This window comes from Diabrotica undecimpunctata, unplaced genomic scaffold (assembly GCF_040954645.1).
Source record: "Diabrotica undecimpunctata isolate CICGRU unplaced genomic scaffold, icDiaUnde3 ctg00001330.1, whole genome shotgun sequence".
Taxonomy (NCBI): Eukaryota; Metazoa; Arthropoda; class Insecta; order Coleoptera; family Chrysomelidae; genus Diabrotica; species Diabrotica undecimpunctata.
This window is the reverse complement of record NW_027312170.1, coordinates 1-21,432: the sequence shown is the minus strand read 5'-3', so window position 1 is coordinate 21,432 and position 21,432 is coordinate 1. Positions and strand designations below refer to the sequence as shown.

The 21,432-nt window shown below is 38.3% G+C and overlaps 1 protein-coding gene across 1 annotated transcript; it reads left to right on the top strand.

Moving 5' to 3' along the window:
- Window positions 1-16,434: 16,434 nt before the first annotated feature.
- Window positions 16,435-16,977, top strand: LOC140431550 (activity-regulated cytoskeleton associated protein 1-like). Its single transcript, XM_072519449.1, has one exon. The coding sequence runs from the start codon at window positions 16,435-16,437 to the stop codon at window positions 16,975-16,977; it is 543 nt and encodes a 180-aa protein (XP_072375550.1).
- The last annotated feature ends 4,455 nt before the right edge of the window (window positions 16,978-21,432 follow it).

Below are 21,432 nucleotides of genomic sequence, written 5' to 3'. Positions count from 1 at the left end.
TTTGCCTATTTCAAACATATTTTCTCCAGAAAATATCATTACTATGTTCCATGTGCTTATTTTCAACTTTTTATTATTTTTTTTTGTTTTTTCTCTTTCGTCTTTTACTTTTGTTTTCTTGTCTGTTCTTATTTGTTTTTTTATTGTGATACATGAGTGTATCTGATATCTTTAATGTTTTTGCCTTGCCCGTCACCAAATGACTTTTGTCTTGTATTGTCTCTGTCGTATCGGAACTAGTAAACATGTGGAAAAATGCATATGTTTACCAGTTGTTATCTAACATTGCGCAATATTACACAATAAGGTGCAATGTTAGTCCGTACGCTCTTTGTTGGATCTCGTCTTGAAAAAGACGAGATGTGTGGTTTATTCTTGTAGGTGTAAGAAATAAAACACAATCTGTGGTAAAAAAACTCAGCCACAGAGTCTTAAGAAAAACGCAGAGCCCTTAGAGTAAAGTGCTCTAGGAGCGCCCGTGAAGGACTGACCTTAACTAGGTGACTACTGACTCGAGATCCGAAAATGTCCCATATTTAAAAGGTGTTTAACTTTTATATGAGATTTTTGGATCTCTCGTCCAATAGAATTTAATAAAAAGTTCCAGAAGGAAGGGCGATGCGCATCAGAGTGCGTATATATTGCACCAGGATGACATCCCCCCCGTTTGGAGACTCGGAGGCTAATAAAAAAAACTGATTTTATTAAAAAAATTTAAAAAAGATACAGAGATACAATTTAAACATAAAAGCATAAAAATGTTTACATTTAACCGTACTTACAGTTTTTAACTTTAACAATACACTGCACTGCACTGAAACACTACACTGCACAGAAATACTACACAGGAGGAGGTCGGTGGTGGTGACAGCATCTGCAGGTCCATCCTCGGTCGATGTACTCACTCCTTCAGCGGATTCGTCCTCCTCTAGGCTATCCGGATCCCATCTAACTATATCAAACGGTGTTTCGTAGACCAGGGGCCCAAACCTACGCGGCAAACGACCACCTAACTGTAGAGGGGCCTGGCTGGTCCTACTCCGCGATCTACGTTGGCAGCTGGGGCATCTAACGTCGAAGAGGGCTGGCTCGTCGAAGGTATATGCACACTGACGGTCTCAGGTCTGCAGAAGGCTCGGATATCGGCACTTCGCTGTCTTCATGAATGTCTTCTGTGCAGGCGGGTCGTGGATTCGATTTTTGTTGGGCGCCATGTCGTATCGGAACTAGTAAACATGTGGAAAAATTCATATGTTTACCAGTTGTTATCTAACATTGCGCAATATTGCACAATAAGGTGCAATGTTAGTCCGTACGCTCTTTGTTGGATCTCGTCTTGAAAAAGACGAAATCTGTGGTTTATTCTTGTAGGTGTCTTACACAAAACACAATCTGTGGTAAAAAAAAATCTCAGCCACAGAGTCTTTAGAAAAACCCAGAGCCCTTAGAGCAAAGTGCTCTAGGAGCGCCCGTGAAGGGCTAGGCAACTACTGTCGACTACTGACTCGAGATCCGAAAATGTCTCATATTTAAAAGGTGTTTAACTTTTATATGAGATTTTATATGGATCTCTCGTCCAATAAAATTTAATAAAAAGTTCCAGAAGGAAGGGCGATGCGCATCAGGGTGCGTATATATTGCACCAGGATGACATCTCGTCGGCTGTTAGTTTTCTGATATCAGAATCCTCCAGATGATTCCTGCTTTTATTCTATTTTTTTCTACTGTCCATGTATTATCATTTTGTTGGGTTTAGTTTAAACACTTTTCATTTTATCATTTGATTTTATTATCATTCCTTTTTGTATTTGTAGTTCCTCTTTCGTTAGACCATTCTTTTTCTTTATTTTCCTTAACTTTTATTTTTTCTCTTTGTTTGAAAATTTAAAAAAATATGTTTTTTTACCCAATCTCACTGCTTCTTCTATCTTTATACTGGCTTAGTTCGCTCTCATGGTTAAGCGGATTAAGTATTTAGAAGTTATAAGAAAATAATGCTGGCAAAATTTGAACTGTGACTTTTGTATTTTGTATAGAAATTATATTAAATATTGGTAGTTACATATTTATATACCAGACAGTGCAATTAGATTATTTAGATTATATGCACTTAATTTTTTCCCTATTATAAAAAATGTTAGTGATTGATTTAGAAATTGTATGAGAAATTTTGATCTGGTTTAGGAATTTTGTTAGCTATTATGAATAAGGGAATATGAGCTCTAACATCATAATAATAAAGTAGTTTTGTATTTAGGTAACTATAACATTTGAGAAATATTTATAAAAAATATATCAAAGTACCTGCTTTATAAAGACAACATTCTCTATTTACGCTAACCCTGCCTATTCATTAATATTCATTGTGTACCTACTAAAGGTATTTTAAAAACTATATTTTCTAAAAAATATATGGCGGGAGCGATTTAGCTGCGATCCTTTTCTGTAGAGTATTAAAATTTGCCTGCCAGAGCGAACTAGTATATGGCCCATTTAATATTTGGTCTACATATTTTACCCTAAATACCCTCTTTAATCCCCGACTACTGTAAAACAAACCCATTAAATGCTGCTAATAATACGAATACTACAAAATAATATTAACGAGGGAACAATACTAAATATAAAGAGGTAAAGGTTCAGAAAACATGGATCGCTAATATAATGTAGTGCGTAAAGATAGAATATAATATAAAACTTGGGTTAGAGAGGTAATAGCCTAGGCTGTTGAAACATTAGCTGATATAAACCTAATAATTCAAGGACTACAAGAAACAGCAAAAATGAAATTACGTTAAAGAGTAATAAATAAAATACAATGAGAGAGAATACAAAAGAAGGTTGTATTAGATACATGTGTAAAATCAAAAAAATAAACAGATAGATCAAGAACATAACACAAAAATTTAACCTTTAACTTATAATTAGCTTTAGAAATGTATGCTTATTGTAGCTCGTGTACCCTTTTATTCGGTACCTACGTTCTAAATTCTTCGACAAATGTATATATTTTTCTGCTAACTCTTAGTATCTACGTTACGTTACGTTCTGCCATCTTGCTGCCATTTCATTTCATTGAGCTGTAAAGAAACTAATCAAATATACAATATACTTACAAAATAAAGAGCCATCGAAAAGAAAAACATATAAAGCTGATCTTGAAATGAGCTTTCCATTTTTTCCAATAGTTAATCACTTTCACACCATAAAATGTATTATAAATATAAATAATCTAACTTGTATATGCCTAGTTATCTAATTTCTCTAACAACACACAACGTTTAGTATAGTGTTGAACACAACACTATACTAAACAAGGACAAACAGTTTAAAATTATTTAAAATAGTCGAAGCTACATTTTTTTCGGCAACAGGAGAGATAATGGCTCCCGGTATTAACTGAAATGTTAAGGTGACTCGTGACATATGATAGCTTGGATGGGCAGTAACAATCATGCAGCAATTATGTAGATGTGATCTGCACATTTCAAAATTCTATGTATCTAAGCATTGGCCAAAGGTCCAACTGACACTACTATAGGAAAACAACTGATAAAATATGATATATAGAATATTATAACTAGATCGCATAATCCAGATCTCACACTTAAACCTGTCTATAATAACTAGGGTGTTATTTTGAGAGCAATTAAAGTAGACATAAAGTATGAATACAAAAAATAGACTAAACAATCTATTAGATAGTGGGTGGTTGACTACAATACAAAGGTCTACCAGGCACTATAAATACTGTAGAAAAAAAGAAATCTGACTACGAAATTAAAATACTAAAAATTAAAAAACAAAATTGAAAGCAATGTATAAATGGGGTATAATTCAAGTAGTTCAGTTAAACCCTCAGTCAATGGGGGTACTATAAATTAATATGCAAAAGCGTTACTGAAGACCAACTGACGAACAGTGGGAGATGTTGAAATATACAACTGTGGACATGGTGTATCTAAATTATGCAGAGGTATGGAGAGTGTAATTAACGCCAACTGTAGACAAATTGAACCTGAGCAAGCTAGTCTTGTAAATTGTTGAATAATAAAATAGTAATGTTGAACAAAGTATGAAATTAATAAATTCTTAATGGGTATACTCAGTGCAGGAAGTCTAAACAGCCGAGCTGGGTCCACTACGAGGTGAAGCTGCAATAAAATTTTTAAAAATAGGTTTAAATTTAGTACATATTAAATTAATTTGAGTATTAAGACAGTGAGAGTTTCCATTTGTTTCCTTTGTTATCTCCAAATCTTCTAATAAATCCAACTCCAAATAGTTTTTTTTTCTACTAATTTCATGTAAAATAGACGAGCCAGTATTGATGTTAAATTGTGTTTCTTCTTCTTAGGGTGCCTGTCCGTTCCGAACGTTGGCGATCATTCTGGCTATGATGACTTTGTTGGTTGCTATACAAAATAGCTGTGTTAAGATCTTTCTATACCATGCTCTCAGGTTAGCAAGCCAGGATATTCTTCTTCGTCCTGGGACCCTTTTTACTTCAATTTTACCTTGCAAAAAAATTGTGTTTACTAGATAATAAGTGTTGATCAAAACTTGAAGAGTTTGGTCTTTTCAAATGTTCTGAAATTCTAGTAGACAACTTTCTAATAGTTCTACCTACATAAGAGGCATCACAATCATCACACTTTAATTTTAAATACCACTTTTGTCGAGTGATTTCATCCTGTCTTTGGTGTTGATTAAAAAGGAACCTAAAGTGTTGTGTGACTTGAAGGAAATTTTGATGTTTTCAATTGTAGAAGTAAAAAGTTTAGATATTTTATTGGAAATGTTGCTAATATAACTAAAGGAGAAATATCTGATGTTGTTTGAAGCATTAGGTTGAAGAAAACATTGTGATGAATATTCAAGCTTTTCTGTAATTTTAAGTTTAGCTCTGTTTAGAAGATTATAAATGTTGGGATCATAACCATTATTGAAAGCAATTTGCTTGAGAGTATTAAGTTCTAAATTAAAGTTTTCATTAGAAAGTAGAAATTTGAGTAACCTATGAATATAACTATTGAAAGCAGCCGTTTTATGTTGGGTTGGATGACTAGATGTTTCATGTATAACATGATCTGTTTGGGTAGGTTTTCTGTAAATATTGTACTCTAGAGAATCTTTATTACGAGATATAGTCATATCCAAGAAGTTCAACTTATTGTCAGATTCTGGTCCTAAGGTAAAAGAGATGTTATGATAAAGGTTATTAAGATCATCCAAAATCTGTAAGGCGTCATCTTGGGTTCCCTGTATGAGAGCTATACAATCATCAACATATCTTGACCAAAAAAAAAATTGTGATGATTGTGATGACTGTTATGTAGGTAGAACCATTAGAAAGTTATCTACTAGAATTTCAGAACATTTGAAAATACCAAACTCTTCAAGTTTTGGTCAACACTTATTATCTAGTAAACACAATTTTAACATCAATACTGGTTCGTCTATTTTACATGACATTAGTAGAAAGAAAAACTATTTGGAGTTGTATTTATTAGAAGATTTGGAGATCACAAAGGAAACAAATGGAAACTCTCACTGTCTTAATACTCAAATTAATTTAAATTGTACTAAATTTAAACCTATTTTTAAAAATTTTATTGCAGCTTCACCTCGTAGTGGATCCAGCTCGGCTGTTTAGACTTCCTGCACTGAGTATACCCATTAATAATTTATTAATTTCGTACTTTGTTTAACATTACTATTTTATTCTTCAACAATTTACAAAACTACCTTGCTTAGGTTCAATTGATCTATAGTTGGCGTTAATAACCCTCTCCATACCTCTGCGTAATTTAAATATACCATGTCCACAGTTGTATATTTCAACATCTCCCACTGTTGGTCAGTTGGTCTTGAGTAACGCTTTTACATATTAATTTATAGCTCTCCCATTGATTGGGGGTTTAACTGAACTACTTGAATTATACCCCATTTATACATTGCTTTCAATTTTGTTTTTTAATTTTTAGTATTTTAATTTCATAGTCAGATTTCTTCTTTTCTACAGTATTGATAGTGCCTGGTAGACCCTTTTATTGTAGTCAACCACCCATTGTCTAATAGATTTTTTAGTCTATTTCTTGCATTCATACTTTATGTCCACTTCAATTGCTCTCAAACTAACATCCTAATTAATATTATTATTAAGTGTGAGATCTGGATTATGCAAGTTGTTTTTCTATAGTAGTGTCAGTTGCACCTTTGGCCAATGCTTAGTTACATAGAATTTTAAAATGTGTAGATCACATCTACATGATTGTGACTGCCCATCCAAGCTCTCTCTCTCTCTCTCCTGTTGCCGACAAAAATATAGCTTCGACTATTTTAAATAATTTTGAACTGTCCTTGTTTAGTGTAGTGTTATGTTCAACTTTATTGTTAATTTTATGTTTATGACATTCTGGGATTGTTGGATAGCCCGGAACTGACGAAGTAAGTCTAAAATGTTAATCACAAAAAAAAAAACTTTTATCATCCATTAACTTAGAGTTTTTATCGAGGTTAATCAATTTCTTCATTTAAAAAAACGTTTCTTTATAGTTTATTCGTCTTCCGGGTTTGGACCGTGTCATTTGTGAGTGACCCAAAAGTGGGTTCATCTCGACGTTTCGCTACAATTGTATGTAGCTTCTTCAGGAGAACAAAAAAGAAAAGAAACAAAAGACAGGAAGATGGGTAGTTAGCAACGGTAACTCAGTTACTCAACGCAACCAGAGGCGAATACTAACTACCAAGATGGGCATTTGGTCACAGTAACTCAACTACTCAACGCAGCCAGAGGTGAAAACCAAATGCCAGGACAGGGATTCACGTCCAACAGCTCAGAACACTAACGCGTCGAGAGGCAGGGAGTGAATCCGACGATTACTCCGCTACCGCTCTATTTATAGTCGCGGTGACCTGTCGTGTCGGGACGTATCGGCACACTTTGTGGCGCGAACGTCAAGAAGCGCGCGCTGGCCAATCATGTGGCTGCATTGTGGTAGCGGGACCGGACGGCGGCTCTAGACTGGGATTCCAGATGGGAGACAAGTAGTATCCTTCCTCTCGATTGATATTATGTGGATTTTTTCGGATCTCTAGAGATTCGCGGATTTTCCTGGAATAAAAGAAGGGGCTCTTAGAAATAATATGGGTTTTTTCGAACAATATGGAATGACCGGTTTCTTGGCAACATATTTTTCTTTTAGAGGCAATTTCTACAAACAAATATCTGGAACACCAATGGGTTCTCCCCTTTCCCCTGTCATTGCTGACATTTTCATGGAAGCTTTTGAGTCTTTAGCCCTAGAATCTTACCCTTTAAAACCAAAAGTCTGGTTCCGCTACGTTGATGATACATTTATCATCTGGCCTCATGGTCAACATACCCTTTCTCCCTTCCTAGATCATCTTAACTCACAACATCCGAGTATAAAATTCACAATGGAAGTAGAAAATAATCGGTCCCTTCCCTTTCTCGATGTGTTAGTCACCTCCAAGCCCAATGGCCGATTGGGTCACTCTGTTTATAGAAAAAAGACTCACACGAATCGTTACCTACATGCTTCATCACACCACCATCCTGCCCAAAAGAATTCTGTGATCAACTCTCTCATCCATCGGGCCATTTCGATTTCTGAACCTGACAACCTTAGAGAAGAACTTGGCCATCTGCAAAAAACCCTTGTCGCCAACGGTTACTCCAAGTCCACAATTCAAAATATTACACACCGACATCTACATCCCCCTTTACACCCTAGGACGACAAATTCAGAATCCTCTCGATTGATATTATGTGGATTTTTTCGGATCTCTAGAGATTCGCGGATTTTCCTGGAATAAAAGAAGGGGCTCTTAGAAATAATATGGGTTTTTTCGAACAATATGGAATGACCGGTTTCTTGGCAGTGTTCTGCAACTGCAGAATGGGAGAAAAGACCTGATCGAATGCATCTTTGATGCTCTTGAATCCGAGTTTTGACGGAACGACCAGTTTCGCCAATATACACTTGTCCACATGAACAAGGAATAGAATAGACACCACAGGAAGATAGGGGCGGTAATGGGTCCTTAGGAGAGGGTAGATATTGTGAGATTTTCTTGGGTGGTCGAAAAGTAGTCCTGATACCTTCCTTGCGAAGAATTTTGCCAATCCTATCAGTGACACTTCGAATATACGGAAGAAAAGCCACAGGAGTATTACCCGAAGATTCTGAATTTGTCGTCCTAGGGTGTAAAGGGGGATGTAGATGTCGGTGTGTAATATTTTGAATTGTGGACTTGAAGTAACCGTTGGCGACAAGGGTTTTTTGCAGATGGCCAAGTTCTTCTCTAAGGTTGTCAGGTTCAGAAATCGAAATGGCCCGATGGATGAGAGAGTTGATCACAGAATTCTTTTGGGCAGGATGGTGGTGTGATGAAGCATGTAGGTAACGATTCGTGTGAGTCTTTTTTCTATAAACAGAGTGACCCAATCGGCCATTGGGCTTGGAGGTGACTAACACATCGAGAAAGGGAAGGGACCGATTATTTTCTACTTCCATTGTGAATTTTATACTCGGATGTTGTGAGTTAAGACTCTGAGATAGCGCGGAAAGGGTATGTTGACCATGAGGCCAGATGATAAATGTATCATCAACGTAGCGGAACCAGACTTTTGGTTTTAAGGGGTAAGATTCTAGGGCTAAAGACTCAAAAGCTTCCATGAAAATGTCAGCAATGACAGGGGAAAGGGGAGAACCCATTGGTGTTCCAGATATTTGTTTGTAGAAATTGCCTCTAAAAGAAAAATATGTTGAAAGGAGGCATTTTTCCGCAAGATCTGCCAAAACCAAAGACTTGTTATCATTGGTCAAGTGATCTCGCAGAACAACTAGAGAGTCATGTATGGGGATATTGGTAAATAGGATGATACATCGAAACTGACGAGAATGTCTTGGGGATCGACCGTGAGGGAGGAGATTAAGGTGATGATATGTGTGGAATTTCGGACATAAGAAGAGGTACGACCAGTATAGGTCTTAAACTGATTCGACAAGTACTTTGCGAGTTTGTAGGTAGGAGAGTTAATCGTAGTCACAATGGGACGAAGAGGTACGTTGTCTTTATGGATTTTGGGAAGACCGTAAATTCTGGGGCAGATGGAGTTTTTCGGAACTATGGACTTCTTAACATCATCGGAAAGATCGGATTGTTTGATGGCATGGAAAATTTCGCGTTCGACTCTAGGAGTGGGGTCTCGAGAAATTGTGTTATAACAGGATGTATCCCTAAGTAAGTCGTTTACTTTCTCTATGTAGGAAGGAGTATCCAGGATGACTGTGGCATTACCTTTGTCTGCAGGAAGGATTATTATCTCAGAAAGAGAACGGAGATTTTTGAGAGCTATGAATTCCTCACGAGATATATTGGAAGTAGGGATTTTGGCTGTATCAAGACATTTAGCGACGTCAAAGCGGATACGGTCGGCTGGAATTTTGGGAATTGTGCGGAGTGCCGCTTCCACATTTGAAACTATTTCTTCGGTAGGAATTCTGGAAGGAGTTATAGCAAAATTAAGACCTTTAGATAGAAGACTGCTTTCTGAACTTGTTAATTGGTAAGAAGAAAGATTAACGACGGTGTTAGTAAGAGGTGAAAGAGAAGTAGAAGTGGTGGAATGTGATTTTTTCTTAGATACAAGGGATTGGAATTTCTTTTTGTGAGTTTCGTTGTTTAGAAGAAGGATTTTATCGGCTTGATGATAGGAAATGCGGTCTAAAAGTGACCAATCATCGACACTAAGAATACTGGAGAGTTCAAGATGCAGCTTAAAAAGTTTTTGGGATTGAAAATTAAGGGTTTTTCGAATATGTTGAATCCGTTCACGAAGTAGAGATAGGCTGGCTCGATGTAGAATTCGGGAAGAAGATGAAGAGGAAATGTGATGTTTTAGAACAAGAAAATTGGGAACCAAGTTATTATCACGACATCTAGAGAGGAAGGTGAGCGAAGAAAGTAGAGATGAAACTTTAGAGCGAAGATTGGAGAACTCTGAGGTTTTGCGGAATATAACCTCCCCGTAGAGGTTGGTCAAATGAAAACGTAGGCTTCCACGGCCAGAGTCAGAATTATAGTTTATTCGTCTTCCGGGTTTGGACCGTGTCATTTGTGAGTGACCCAAAAGTGGGTTCATCTCGACGTTTCGCTACAATTGTATGTAGCTTCTTCAGGAGAACAAAAAGAAAAGAAACAAAAGACAGGAAGATGGGTAGTTAGCAACGGTAACTCAGTTACTCAACGCAACCAGAGGCGAATACTAACTACCAAGATGGGCATTTGGTCACAGTAACTCAACTACTCAACGCAGCCAGAGGTGAAAACCAAATGCCAGGACAGGGATTCATAATCCGACGATTACTCCGCTACCGCTCTATTTATAGTCGCGGTGACCTGTCGTGTCGGGACGTATCGGCACACTCCGTGGCGCGAACGTCAAGAAGCGCGCGCTGGCCAATCATGTGGCTGCATTGTGGTAGCGGGACCGGACGGCGGCTCTAGACTGGGATTCCAGATGGGAGACAAGTAGTATCCTTCCTCTCGATTGATATTATGTGGATTTTTTCGGATCTCTAGAGATTCGCGGATTTTCCTGGAATAAAAGAAGGGGCTCTTAGAAATAATATGGGTTTTTTCGAACAATATGGAATGACCGGTTTCTTGGCAACATATTTTTCTTTTAGAGGCAATTTCTACAAACAAATATCTGGAACACCAATGGGTTCTCCCCTTTCCCCTGTCATTGCTGACATTTTCATGGAAGCTTTTGAGTCTTTAGCCCTAGAATCTTACCCCTTAAAACCAAAAGTCTGGTTCCGCTACGTTGATGATACATTTATCATCTGGCCTCATGGTCAACATACCCTTTCTCCCTTCCTAGATCATCTTAACTCACAACATCCGAGTATAAAATTCACAATGGAAGTAGAAAATAATCGGTCCCTTCCCTTTCTCGATGTGTTAGTCACCTCCAAGCCCAATGGCCGATTGGGTCACTCTGTTTATAGAAAAAAGACTCACACGAATCGTTACCTACATGCTTCATCACACCACCATCCTGCCCAAAAGAATTCTGTGATCAACTCTCTCATCCATCGGGCCATTTCGATTTCTGAACCTGACAACCTTAGAGAAGAACTTGGCCATCTGCAAAAAACCCTTGTCGCCAACGGTTACTCCAAGTCCACAATTCAAAATATTACACACCGACATCTACATCCCCCTTTACACCCTAGGACGACAAATTCAGAATCTTCGGGTAATACTCCTGTGGCTTTTCTTCCGTATATTCGAAGTGTCACTGATAGGATTGGCAAAATTCTTCGCAAGGAAGGTATCAGGACTACTTTTCGACCACCCAAGAAAATCTCACAATATCTACCCTCTCCTAAGGACCCATTACCGCCCCTATCTTCCTGTGGTGTCTATTCTATTCCTTGTTCATGTGGACAAGTGTATATTGGCGAAACTGGTCGTTCCGTCAAAACTCGGATTCAAGAGCATCAAAGATGCATTCGATCAGGTCTTTTCTCCCATTCTGCAGTTGCAGAACACTGCCAAGAAACCGGTCATTCCATATTGTTCGAAAAAACCCATATTATTTCTAAGAGCCCTTCTTTTATTCCAGGAAAATCCGCGAATCTCTAGAGATCCGAAAAAATCCACATAATATCAATCGAGAGGATTCTGAATTTGTCGTCCTAGGGTGTAAAGGGGGATGTAGATGTCGGTGTGTAATATTTTGAATTGTGGACTTGGAGTAACCGTTGGCGACAAGGGTTTTTTGCAGATGGCCAAGTTCTTCTCTAAGGTTGTCAGGTTCAGAAATCGAAATGGCCCGATGGATGAGAGAGTTGATCACAGAATTCTTTTGGGCAGGATGGTGGTGTGATGAAGCATGTAGGTAACGATTCGTGTGAGTCTTTTTTCTATAAACAGAGTGACCCAATCGGCCATTGGGCTTGGAGGTGACTAACACATCGAGAAAGGGAAGGGACCGATTATTTTCTACTTCCATTGTGAATTTTATACTCGGATGTTGTGAGTTAAGATGATCTAGGAAGGGAGAAAGGGTATGTTGACCATGAGGCCAGATGATAAATGTATCATCAACGTAGCGGAACCAGACTTTTGGTTTTAAGGGGTAAGATTCTAGGGGGTCTGAAAGACTCAAAAGCTTCCATGAAAATGTCAGCAATGACAGGGGAAAGGGGAGAACCCATTGGTGTTCCAGATATTTGTTTGTAGAAATTGCCTCTAAAAGAAAAATATGTTGCCAAGAAACCGGTCATTCCATATTGTTCGAAAAAACCCATATTATTTCTAAGAGCCCCTTCTTTTATTCCAGGAAAATCCGCGAATCTCTAGAGATCCGAAAAAATCCACATAATATCAATCGAGAGGAAGGATACTACTTGTCTCCCATCTGGAATCCCAGTCTAGAGCCGCCGTCCGGTCCCGCTACCACAATGCAGCCACATGATTGGCCAGCGCGCGCTTCTTGACGTTCGCGCCACGGAGTGTGCCGATACGTCCCGACACGACAGGTCACCGCGACTATAAATAGAGCGGTAGCGGAGTAATCGTCGGATTCACTCCCTGCCTCTCGACGCGTTAGTGTTCTGAGCTGTTGGACGTGAATCCCTGTCCTGGCATTTGGTTTTCACCTCTGGCTGCGTTGAGTAGTTGAGTTACTGTGACCAAATGCCCATCTTGGTAGTTAGTATTCGCCTCTGGTTGCGTTGAGTAACTGAGTTACCGTTGCTAACTACCCATCTTCCTGTCTTTTGTTTCTTTTCTTTTTTGTTCTCCTGAAGAAGCTACATACAATTGTAGCGAAACGTCGAGATGAACCCACTTTTGGGTCACTCACAAATGACACGGTCCAAACCCGGAAGACGAATAAACTATAATTCTGACTCTGGCCGTGGAAGCCTACGTTTTCATTTGACCAACCTCTACGGGGAGGTTATATTCCGCAAAACCTCAGAGTTCTCCAATCTTCGCTCTAAAGTTTCATCTCTACTTTCTTCGCTCACCTTCCTCTCTAGATGTCGTGATAATAACTTGGTTCCCAATTTTCTTGTTCTAAAACATCACATTTCCTCTTCATCTTCTTCCCGAATTCTACATCGAGCCAGCCTATCTCTACTTCGTGAACGGATTCAACATATTCGAAAAACCCTTAATTTTCAATCCCAAAAACTTTTTAAGCTGCATCTTGAACTCTCCAGTATTTTTAGTGTCGATGATTGGTCACTTTTAGACCGCATTTCCTATCATCAAGCCGATAAAATCCTTCTTCTAAACAACGAAACTCACAAAAAGAAATTCCAATCCCTTGTATCTAAGAAAAAATCACATTCCACCACTTCTACTTCTCTTTCACCTCTTACTAACACCGTCGTTAATCTTTCTTCTTACCAATTAACAAGTTCAGAAAGCAGTCTTCTATCTAAAGGTCTTAATTTTGCTATAACTCCTTCCAGAATTCCTACCGAAGAAATAGTTTCAAATGTGGAAGCGGCACTCCGCACAATTCCCAAAATTCCAGCCGACCGTATCCGCTTTGACGTCGCTAAATGTCTTGATACAGCAAAATCCCTACTTCCAATATATCTCGTGAGGAATTCATAGCTCTCAAAAATCTCCGTTCTCTTTCTGAGATAATAATCCTTCCTGCAGACAAAGGTAATGCCACAGTCATCCTGGATACTCCTTCCTACATAGAGAAAGTAAACGACTTACTTAGGGATACATCCTGTTATAACACAATTTCTCGAGACCCCACTCCTAGAGTCGAACGCGAAATTTTCCATGCCATCAAACAATCCGATCTTTCCGATGATGTTAAGAAGTCCATAGTTCCGAAAAACTCCATCTGCCCCAGAATTTACGGTCTTCCCAAAATCCATAAAGACAACGTACCTCTTCGTCTCATTGTGACTACGATTAACTCTCCTACCTACAAACTCGCAAAGTACTTGTCGAATCAGTTTAAGACCTATACTGGTCGTACCTCTTCTTATGTCCGAAATTCCACACATTTCATCACCTTAATCTCCTCCCTCACGGTCGATCCCCAAGACATTCTCGTCAGTTTCGATGTATCATCCCTATTTACCAATATCCCCATACATGACTCTCTAGTTGTTCTGCGAGATCACTTGACCAATGATAACAAGTCTTTGGTTTTGGCAGATCTTGCGGAAAAATGCCTCCTTTCAACATATTTTTCTTTAGAGGCAATTTCTACAAACAAATATCTGGAACACCAATGGGTTCTCCCCTTTCCCCTGTCATTGCTGACATTTTCATGGAAGCTTTTGAGTCTTTAGCCCTAGAATCTTACCCCTTAAAACCAAAAGTCTGGTTCCGCTACGTTGATGATACATTTATCATCTGGCCTCATGGTCAACATACCCTTTCTCCCTTCCTAGATCATCTTAACTCACAACATCCGAGTATAAAATTCACAATGGAAGTAGAAAATAATCGGTCCCTTCCCTTTCTCGATGTGTTAGTCACCTCCAAGCCCAATGGCCGATTGGGTCACTCTGTTTATAGAAAAAAGACTCACACGAATCGTTACCTACATGCTTCATCACACCACCATCCTGCCCAAAAGAATTCTGTGATCAACTCTCTCATCCATCGGGCCATTTCGATTTCTGAACCTGACAACCTTAGAGAAGAACTTGGCCATCTGCAAAAAACCCTTGTCGCCAACGGTTACTCCAAGTCCACAATTCAAAATATTACACACCGACATCTACATCCCCCTTTACACCCTAGGACGACAAATTCAGAATCTTCGGGTAATACTCCTGTGGCTTTTCTTCCGTATATTCGAAGTGTCACTGATAGGATTGGCAAAATTCTTCGCAAGGAAGGTATCAGGACTACTTTTCGACCACCCAAGAAAATCTCACAATATCTACCCTCTCCTAAGGACCCATTACCGCCCCTATCTTCCTGTGGTGTCTATTCTATTCCTTGTTCATGTGGACAAGTGTATATTGGCGAAACTGGTCGTTCCGTCAAAACTCGGATTCAAGAGCATCAAAGATGCATTCGATCAGGTCTTTTCTCCCATTCTGCAGTTGCAGAACACTGCCAAGAAACCGGTCATTCCATATTGTTCGAAAAAACCCATATTATTTCTAAGAGCCCCTTCTTTTATTCCAGGAAAATCCGCGAATCTCTAGAGATCCGAAAAATCCACATAATATCAATCGAGAGGAAGGATACTACTTGTCTCCCATCTGGAATCCCAGTCTAGAGCCGCGGTCCGGTCCCGCTACCACAATGCAGCCACATGATTGGCCAGCGCGCGCTTCTTGACGTTCGCGCCACGGAGTGTGCCGATACGTCCCGACACGACAGGTCACCGCGACTACAAATAGAGCGGTAGCGGAGTAACCGTCGGATTCATTCCCTGCCTCTCGACGCGTTAGTGTTCTGAGCTGTTGGACGTGAATCCCTGTCCTGGCATTTGGTTTTCACCTCTGGCTGCGTTGAGTAGTTGAGTTACTGTGACCAAATGCCCATCTTGGTAGTTAGTATTCGCCTCTGTTGCGTTGAGTAACTGAGTTACCGTTGCTAACTACCCATCTTCCTGTCTTTTGTTTCTTTTCTTTTTTGTTCTCCTGAAGAAGCTACATACAATTGTAGCGAAACGTCGAGATGAACCCACTTTTGGGTCACTCACAAATGACACGGTCCAAACCCGGAAGACGAATAAACTATAATTCTGACTCTGGCCGTGGAAGCCTACGTTTTCATTAAACGTTTCTTTGCTTATTTCAGATGCCCCTGAGGATGCTCTAGTGAGCGAAAGTGCTTGGGTAAGATTTAATTAATAAAACTGTGCTCGATATCTGCCTTAATTTTTCAAAGTTCATTTATTTGAGCATTCAACCTCATATCAAAATATAAATGTATTAAAAAATTATAAAAAATACCTTTTATTGCGTATAATTATACAACTTTCTCAATAAAATAACTTTTATTGCGTATATAATTATATAACTCTTTCAATAAAATCTTTTTATTGCATATAATTATATGCCATTCTCAATTAATAACTTATTGCGCATAATTATATATCTTTTCAACTTTTACTGCTTATATAACCATTTTACTTTTACAATAAAATAATTTTTATTGCATATAGCTGATCCATATTTAGTGATATTTAGATGTCTGTTACATCTTAAACAATGCCGAAAGCCAGTTCACAAAATCCTACATCAGCAGAGTATTCTGCTCCTGCTCCGGTGACAATGTCTCAAGATCAGTTTCAGTCTTTACTTTCAGTACTTACTAATTCTAATGAACAAGTATCTGAAGATCTTTTGGTACAAATGAGAGATCTTACGAGAACTCCTACACATAATGTCAGGTGGAAATTTCGTTAAATATACTGCTCGCTTTGATGGTACTGTTAACGCTGATGTTGAAGCTTTTCTTAACAATGTAGTCAATTTTAAGGACTGCTCTCAAATAAGCGATGAGTATGCCCTTCGTAGTTTATCCATGCTGCTTAATGGTTTTGCTGCTACATGGTGGCAAGTTATTAAAAATACAGTTCTCACATGGGAAGATACTGTACAGGCCTTAAAAGATGCCTATTCGAAAAAACTTGTGCATTATTTATTATTTCGAGAAGTATTCTCGCGTGAACAAAACTCTGGTGAACCTACTGAATTATTTGTTTCCCATATTCGAGCTTTACATGCACAATTACCTTATACCCTAACTGAAGAGGTTCAGTTGGATATGGTTTATAGCTTACTGGTACGCAAATTACGAAAAAGGCTACCAAGATATAAATTTTACAACTTTAAGGAACTTTTAATGGAATCTATAGAAATCGAAGCATCCTTAAAGGAAGGTTTAGTTGCTACCGACTCTGATCGTCGACAAAAACCTCAATGAAATCAAGAAAAAAACTCTTGCAAAATAAAATTCAAATCGAAGTGTACGTTTTGTAAACATTTTGGCCATATTTGGTCAGAATGCAAAAAATTTGACAATATTATTCAAAAGGTTTAAGCAATCTAATTCTAATGATTTAGTTAGCACGTATGTCATCTAATTCTAATGATTTAGTTAGCACGTATGTCATCTAAATACGAATCCTAGCAGTTCAGATGTACCTCCTCAACGTTTTTTCAGTGTAGTTTGTTATGGTTGCATTACTCCTAGGTATGTTCGTACAAATTGTCCTAACTGCAAAATTTCTGTAAATCCTATTACTACAGAAGCAGCCTCTTCTGTAGAACTTCTTTTAGTAGAAACTAATAATTTGAATAATCGCTCCCTCTTGCCAATATGTGTCTTAGGTTTGAGTCGTTGCGCATATGTTGATACTAGAGCTAAATGTACTATAGCTGGAATTAAGCTATACAATCGTGTCTTAAACAAAGGTCTACACTATGTTTCCAAGGAAATGAGTTTAGTGCTTGCTGACAGTGTAATCCGCACAATAACAGCTCATATTTTTAAATGTTTGGTTCTCCTATTAGATAGATCCATACCTACAACTTATGTTGCATTTTCTGAGCACACATCAAATAAAACTCTTCTTTGCATAGACTTCTTAAAAAATGCTGATATTATCATTAATATCCTTCAAATGAAATTCTCACTTGCTGATTCTCCTAATGTTCAACATAAATTTTTACTGGAACCTAACTCCTGCAATGCTTTAATTGACCTTCTTGAACTTACTTTCGACAGGACGAAGTCTCACAGTTAAATATTTTTGAGCGTAGTACTTTACAATGCTTGATAAATCAGTACAGTGGTATTTTTATGGAACGTATTGAACCTACACCATTTGTTGAACATTGTATTAATTTAACCAGTGACATTCCAATCGCTGTGTCTCCTTATAGGACAACTCCTCAGAAAGCGAAAATATTCAAAAATGAAATCCATCATTTATTGGAAATGGAAATCATTAATGAATACGACTCAGCTTATGCTGCACCTCATAGTCTTGTTCGTTCCTAAAAAAGACGATACTTTTCGCATGTGCGTCGATTACAGACGCCTCAACAAAATAACTGTACCAGATAGGTAGGTATCCTCTGCCGAGAATGGACAATCTGTTGCATGCGAGAACACAGGCACTATTTATGACAACATTAGATTTGAAAAGTGTTTGAAATCATATCAACGACCTAACTAATGTGTTTCAAAGATTGCAAGTATTTAAATTGTGTGTAAATAGGGCGAAATGCACTTTTGTGCGCTCTTCTGTCAAGTATTTAGGGCACCTTCTGACGCCCAATGGGATCGCTTCTGATCCTGGGAAGATATCAGCAATTGCTGACATGCCTCTACCAGGCAATGTTAAACATGTTTTATCGTTTTTACAAACTTGTAATTGTTTTCGACGTTTTGTGCCAAACTTCGCAGGTATATCCAAACCTCTTTCAGACTTAACTAGTTTGAGGACTGGTACAAAACCAGGCTTATGAAACTCTTAAAAAATTGCTTACGCAAGCTCCCATTCTGCAAAAAGCAACTTTTACAAACTCTTTTATAATAAAAACAGACGCAAGTTCGTATGCACTTAGCGCTTGTCTCCTCCAGGGAGAGGAAGAAAATGAAAAACCGATAGAGTATGCAAGTCGCTTATTTACAGCGACTAAACGTAACTATAGTACGACAGAGCGATAAGCTTTAGCTATAGTATATGCAATTAATACATTCCGGGGTTACATAGAAAGTTCGCCTATTTGGTTGATGGTAATTTGGTAAATTGGTAATTTGGTAAATTGGTAATTTGGTAATTGGTTGATGTCACTAAAATCTCTTACTGGGCGCCTTTCTAGATGGTCATTGGAAGTGGAAAGTTATGACTTACGAATTGAATATGTTCCTGGACGAACTAATCGTATCGCCGATATGTTATCAAGGCCTGTCTGTGGTCCAGACATGAAAGATATTTGTGACCTTTGTACTATCACAATGGATATACCAACGATAAGCAATAAGAAATTTAGAGAGGAACAGTTCACTGACTCACAGCTTAAAATAATTATTGATTGCCTTGAATCGGAAAAACTTGAATTAGTAGACATCGCCCGATATACTGATCGCAGTTATATCATGAATCAAGAAGTCTTATATCGATATAATCAAGACCTTGAATGTGAGGACGCTCAGTTAGTAGTGCCTCAAAGTAAAACAGCCGATGTTTTGAAAGAGTGCCATGACATGCCCATCGCAGGACATTATGGTGTTGAAAAGACAATTCAAAGAATTGCTCTTCGTTACTACTACTGGCCTACGATTGGGCGAGATGTCGTAAAGCATATAAAGAAATGCATCGACTGCCAAAGGTATAAACCTTTGAATCTGAAACCAGCAGGTCTGATCCAAATACAAAGTGTTGGCACAACGCTTTAAATGTGTTGCAATTAATTTAGTGTGTTCACTATCTGTAACTTAAAAAGGAAACAGATGATTTTTGTAGTAGAAGGTATTTTCACGAAATGGATAAAAATATTCCCGTTAAAACAAGCTAAAATAAGCGAAATATGTTTACGATACGGCACCCCTCGTAGAATAATAGGTGACAACGGATACCCCCTTCGTTAGTAAAATAATGCAGCAATTTACATACTGCCTAGGTATTCAGCAATCACTCATTCCTGTTTATCATCCTGCCTCAAATCCGGAGGAACGTAAAAATCGCAATCTAAAGATTCAGATTTCTATATTAGTTCAAAGGGACCATACTAAATGGGATGAAGTGCTACCCAGTATTCGTTTTTCCATGAATACGCTACAAAATTTAGCTACTGGTTATTCCCGGGTTATTTGAACTTTTTGCGTGAGCTACGTATACCCACAGATGTGCATAAAGACTTACGAGCTATTATCGCAAGTGAAACGGTTATTCCTGAGACAACGCCGTACTTGCGCAGACATACAGACATTTTACTAAGTTCACATGAGAATAATGAGTTACGCCAAGACGGTTCGAAACTGTACGCAGATAAATACTCGCGAAACCTTTGTGTTTAACAAAGGACAGATAGTTCTCGTAGAGACTCACATCCTTACGAAGAGTGATGCATGACTGTTTTACAAATTTGCTCCGCATCGCGATGGCCCATACCTTATCCTCAATCAATTTTCTCCTACTTCGACGAGTTAGCAACTGTAACGCACCCAGATATAGATTGGAAAGTACCATGTATCTGCTCCCCATCCTTTTGTGGAGGATGATTCCAATTCGTCTATAACACCCCTACATGAGTTACGTACTAGAGTACGACCTCCAACCACGTTGCAGAAAGGTGTCCCAGATAAAGCCAAAGGGGCTATCCCAAAACAACACCCAAAAGCCAACGCAGCAATTCACAAGTTCTGGTGTACCTGAAACCACAGCCAGTGACCCCAGAAGTACCTCTTTGCCTGCAAGTAGTAATGGTTCTATGCAGAGACCCAGGCGTTCCAAACGCCCTCCTTAGCGTTACCAAGACGCCCATGAATAATGTCTAAGATCTGTCCCAAGCCCTCGCCAATAATCAGTTTTGTTTTGTATCAGTGATATTCTACGTCTGATCCAAAGGGGGAGGATGTAACATAAATTATACTTGGCAACCATGCCATCCATTTTGACGTAGGATGCTGTCAATGGCTGTCATATCCACATCCGCATTATCATTGCCTCTTCAGCAATCAACGTGTGTGTACCTCCATGTTGGACTGCATAATGTAGTTTTACATTACACCCCATCAAGTATTGTGTTTTATCATTATTTACCTCAACCTGTGCGTTGCAACCTATTTGCAGTGAAGTAAATACGAAATGAATCCTTATTCTCGAGAATCCTACTTCCCACCTAACATTCCCTTATAATATGATATATCCTTAACCTCAAGCCTATGTCACGATAGCTTAACCCTACATTAACTAAAGCAATTATCTGCACACATTCGTCTCGGCTCACATTTCTCGAAATACGGTCCATATCAACTACGTAACATACGCAAAGCAGCAAAAAAATTTATTAAATTGTAAATAATATTGCCAATTTTAAACGGTCCTGTCAAATTGTTTGCTTTTTCATAGCCAACTAACTACTGCCATTAATGAGTATTATAATTCAATATAATCACGTTTTGTTTTGAACGTATATTTCTTTTTTGATAATAAAGATATCGAGATGATTATAAAAACGGTAAAGCTATCTTGCAATATAAATAAGATGTAGCGTTTGTTTCTAATAAATTTTACAGGGTGTGGCAAAATAAGATAAAAAAAAACACAACTTTATTTTTACACTCCTTATATGGGTAAAATGTTGATAATTTTCCAAAATATATTAATACAGTAATTACTTAGAAAAAGATCTCTGAGATAGCGCG

Coding starts and splice junctions, on each gene's coding strand:
- LOC140431550 (XM_072519449.1), top strand. CDS start 16,435: ATGTCAGGTGGAAATTTCGTTAAATATACTGCTCGCTTTGATGGTACT.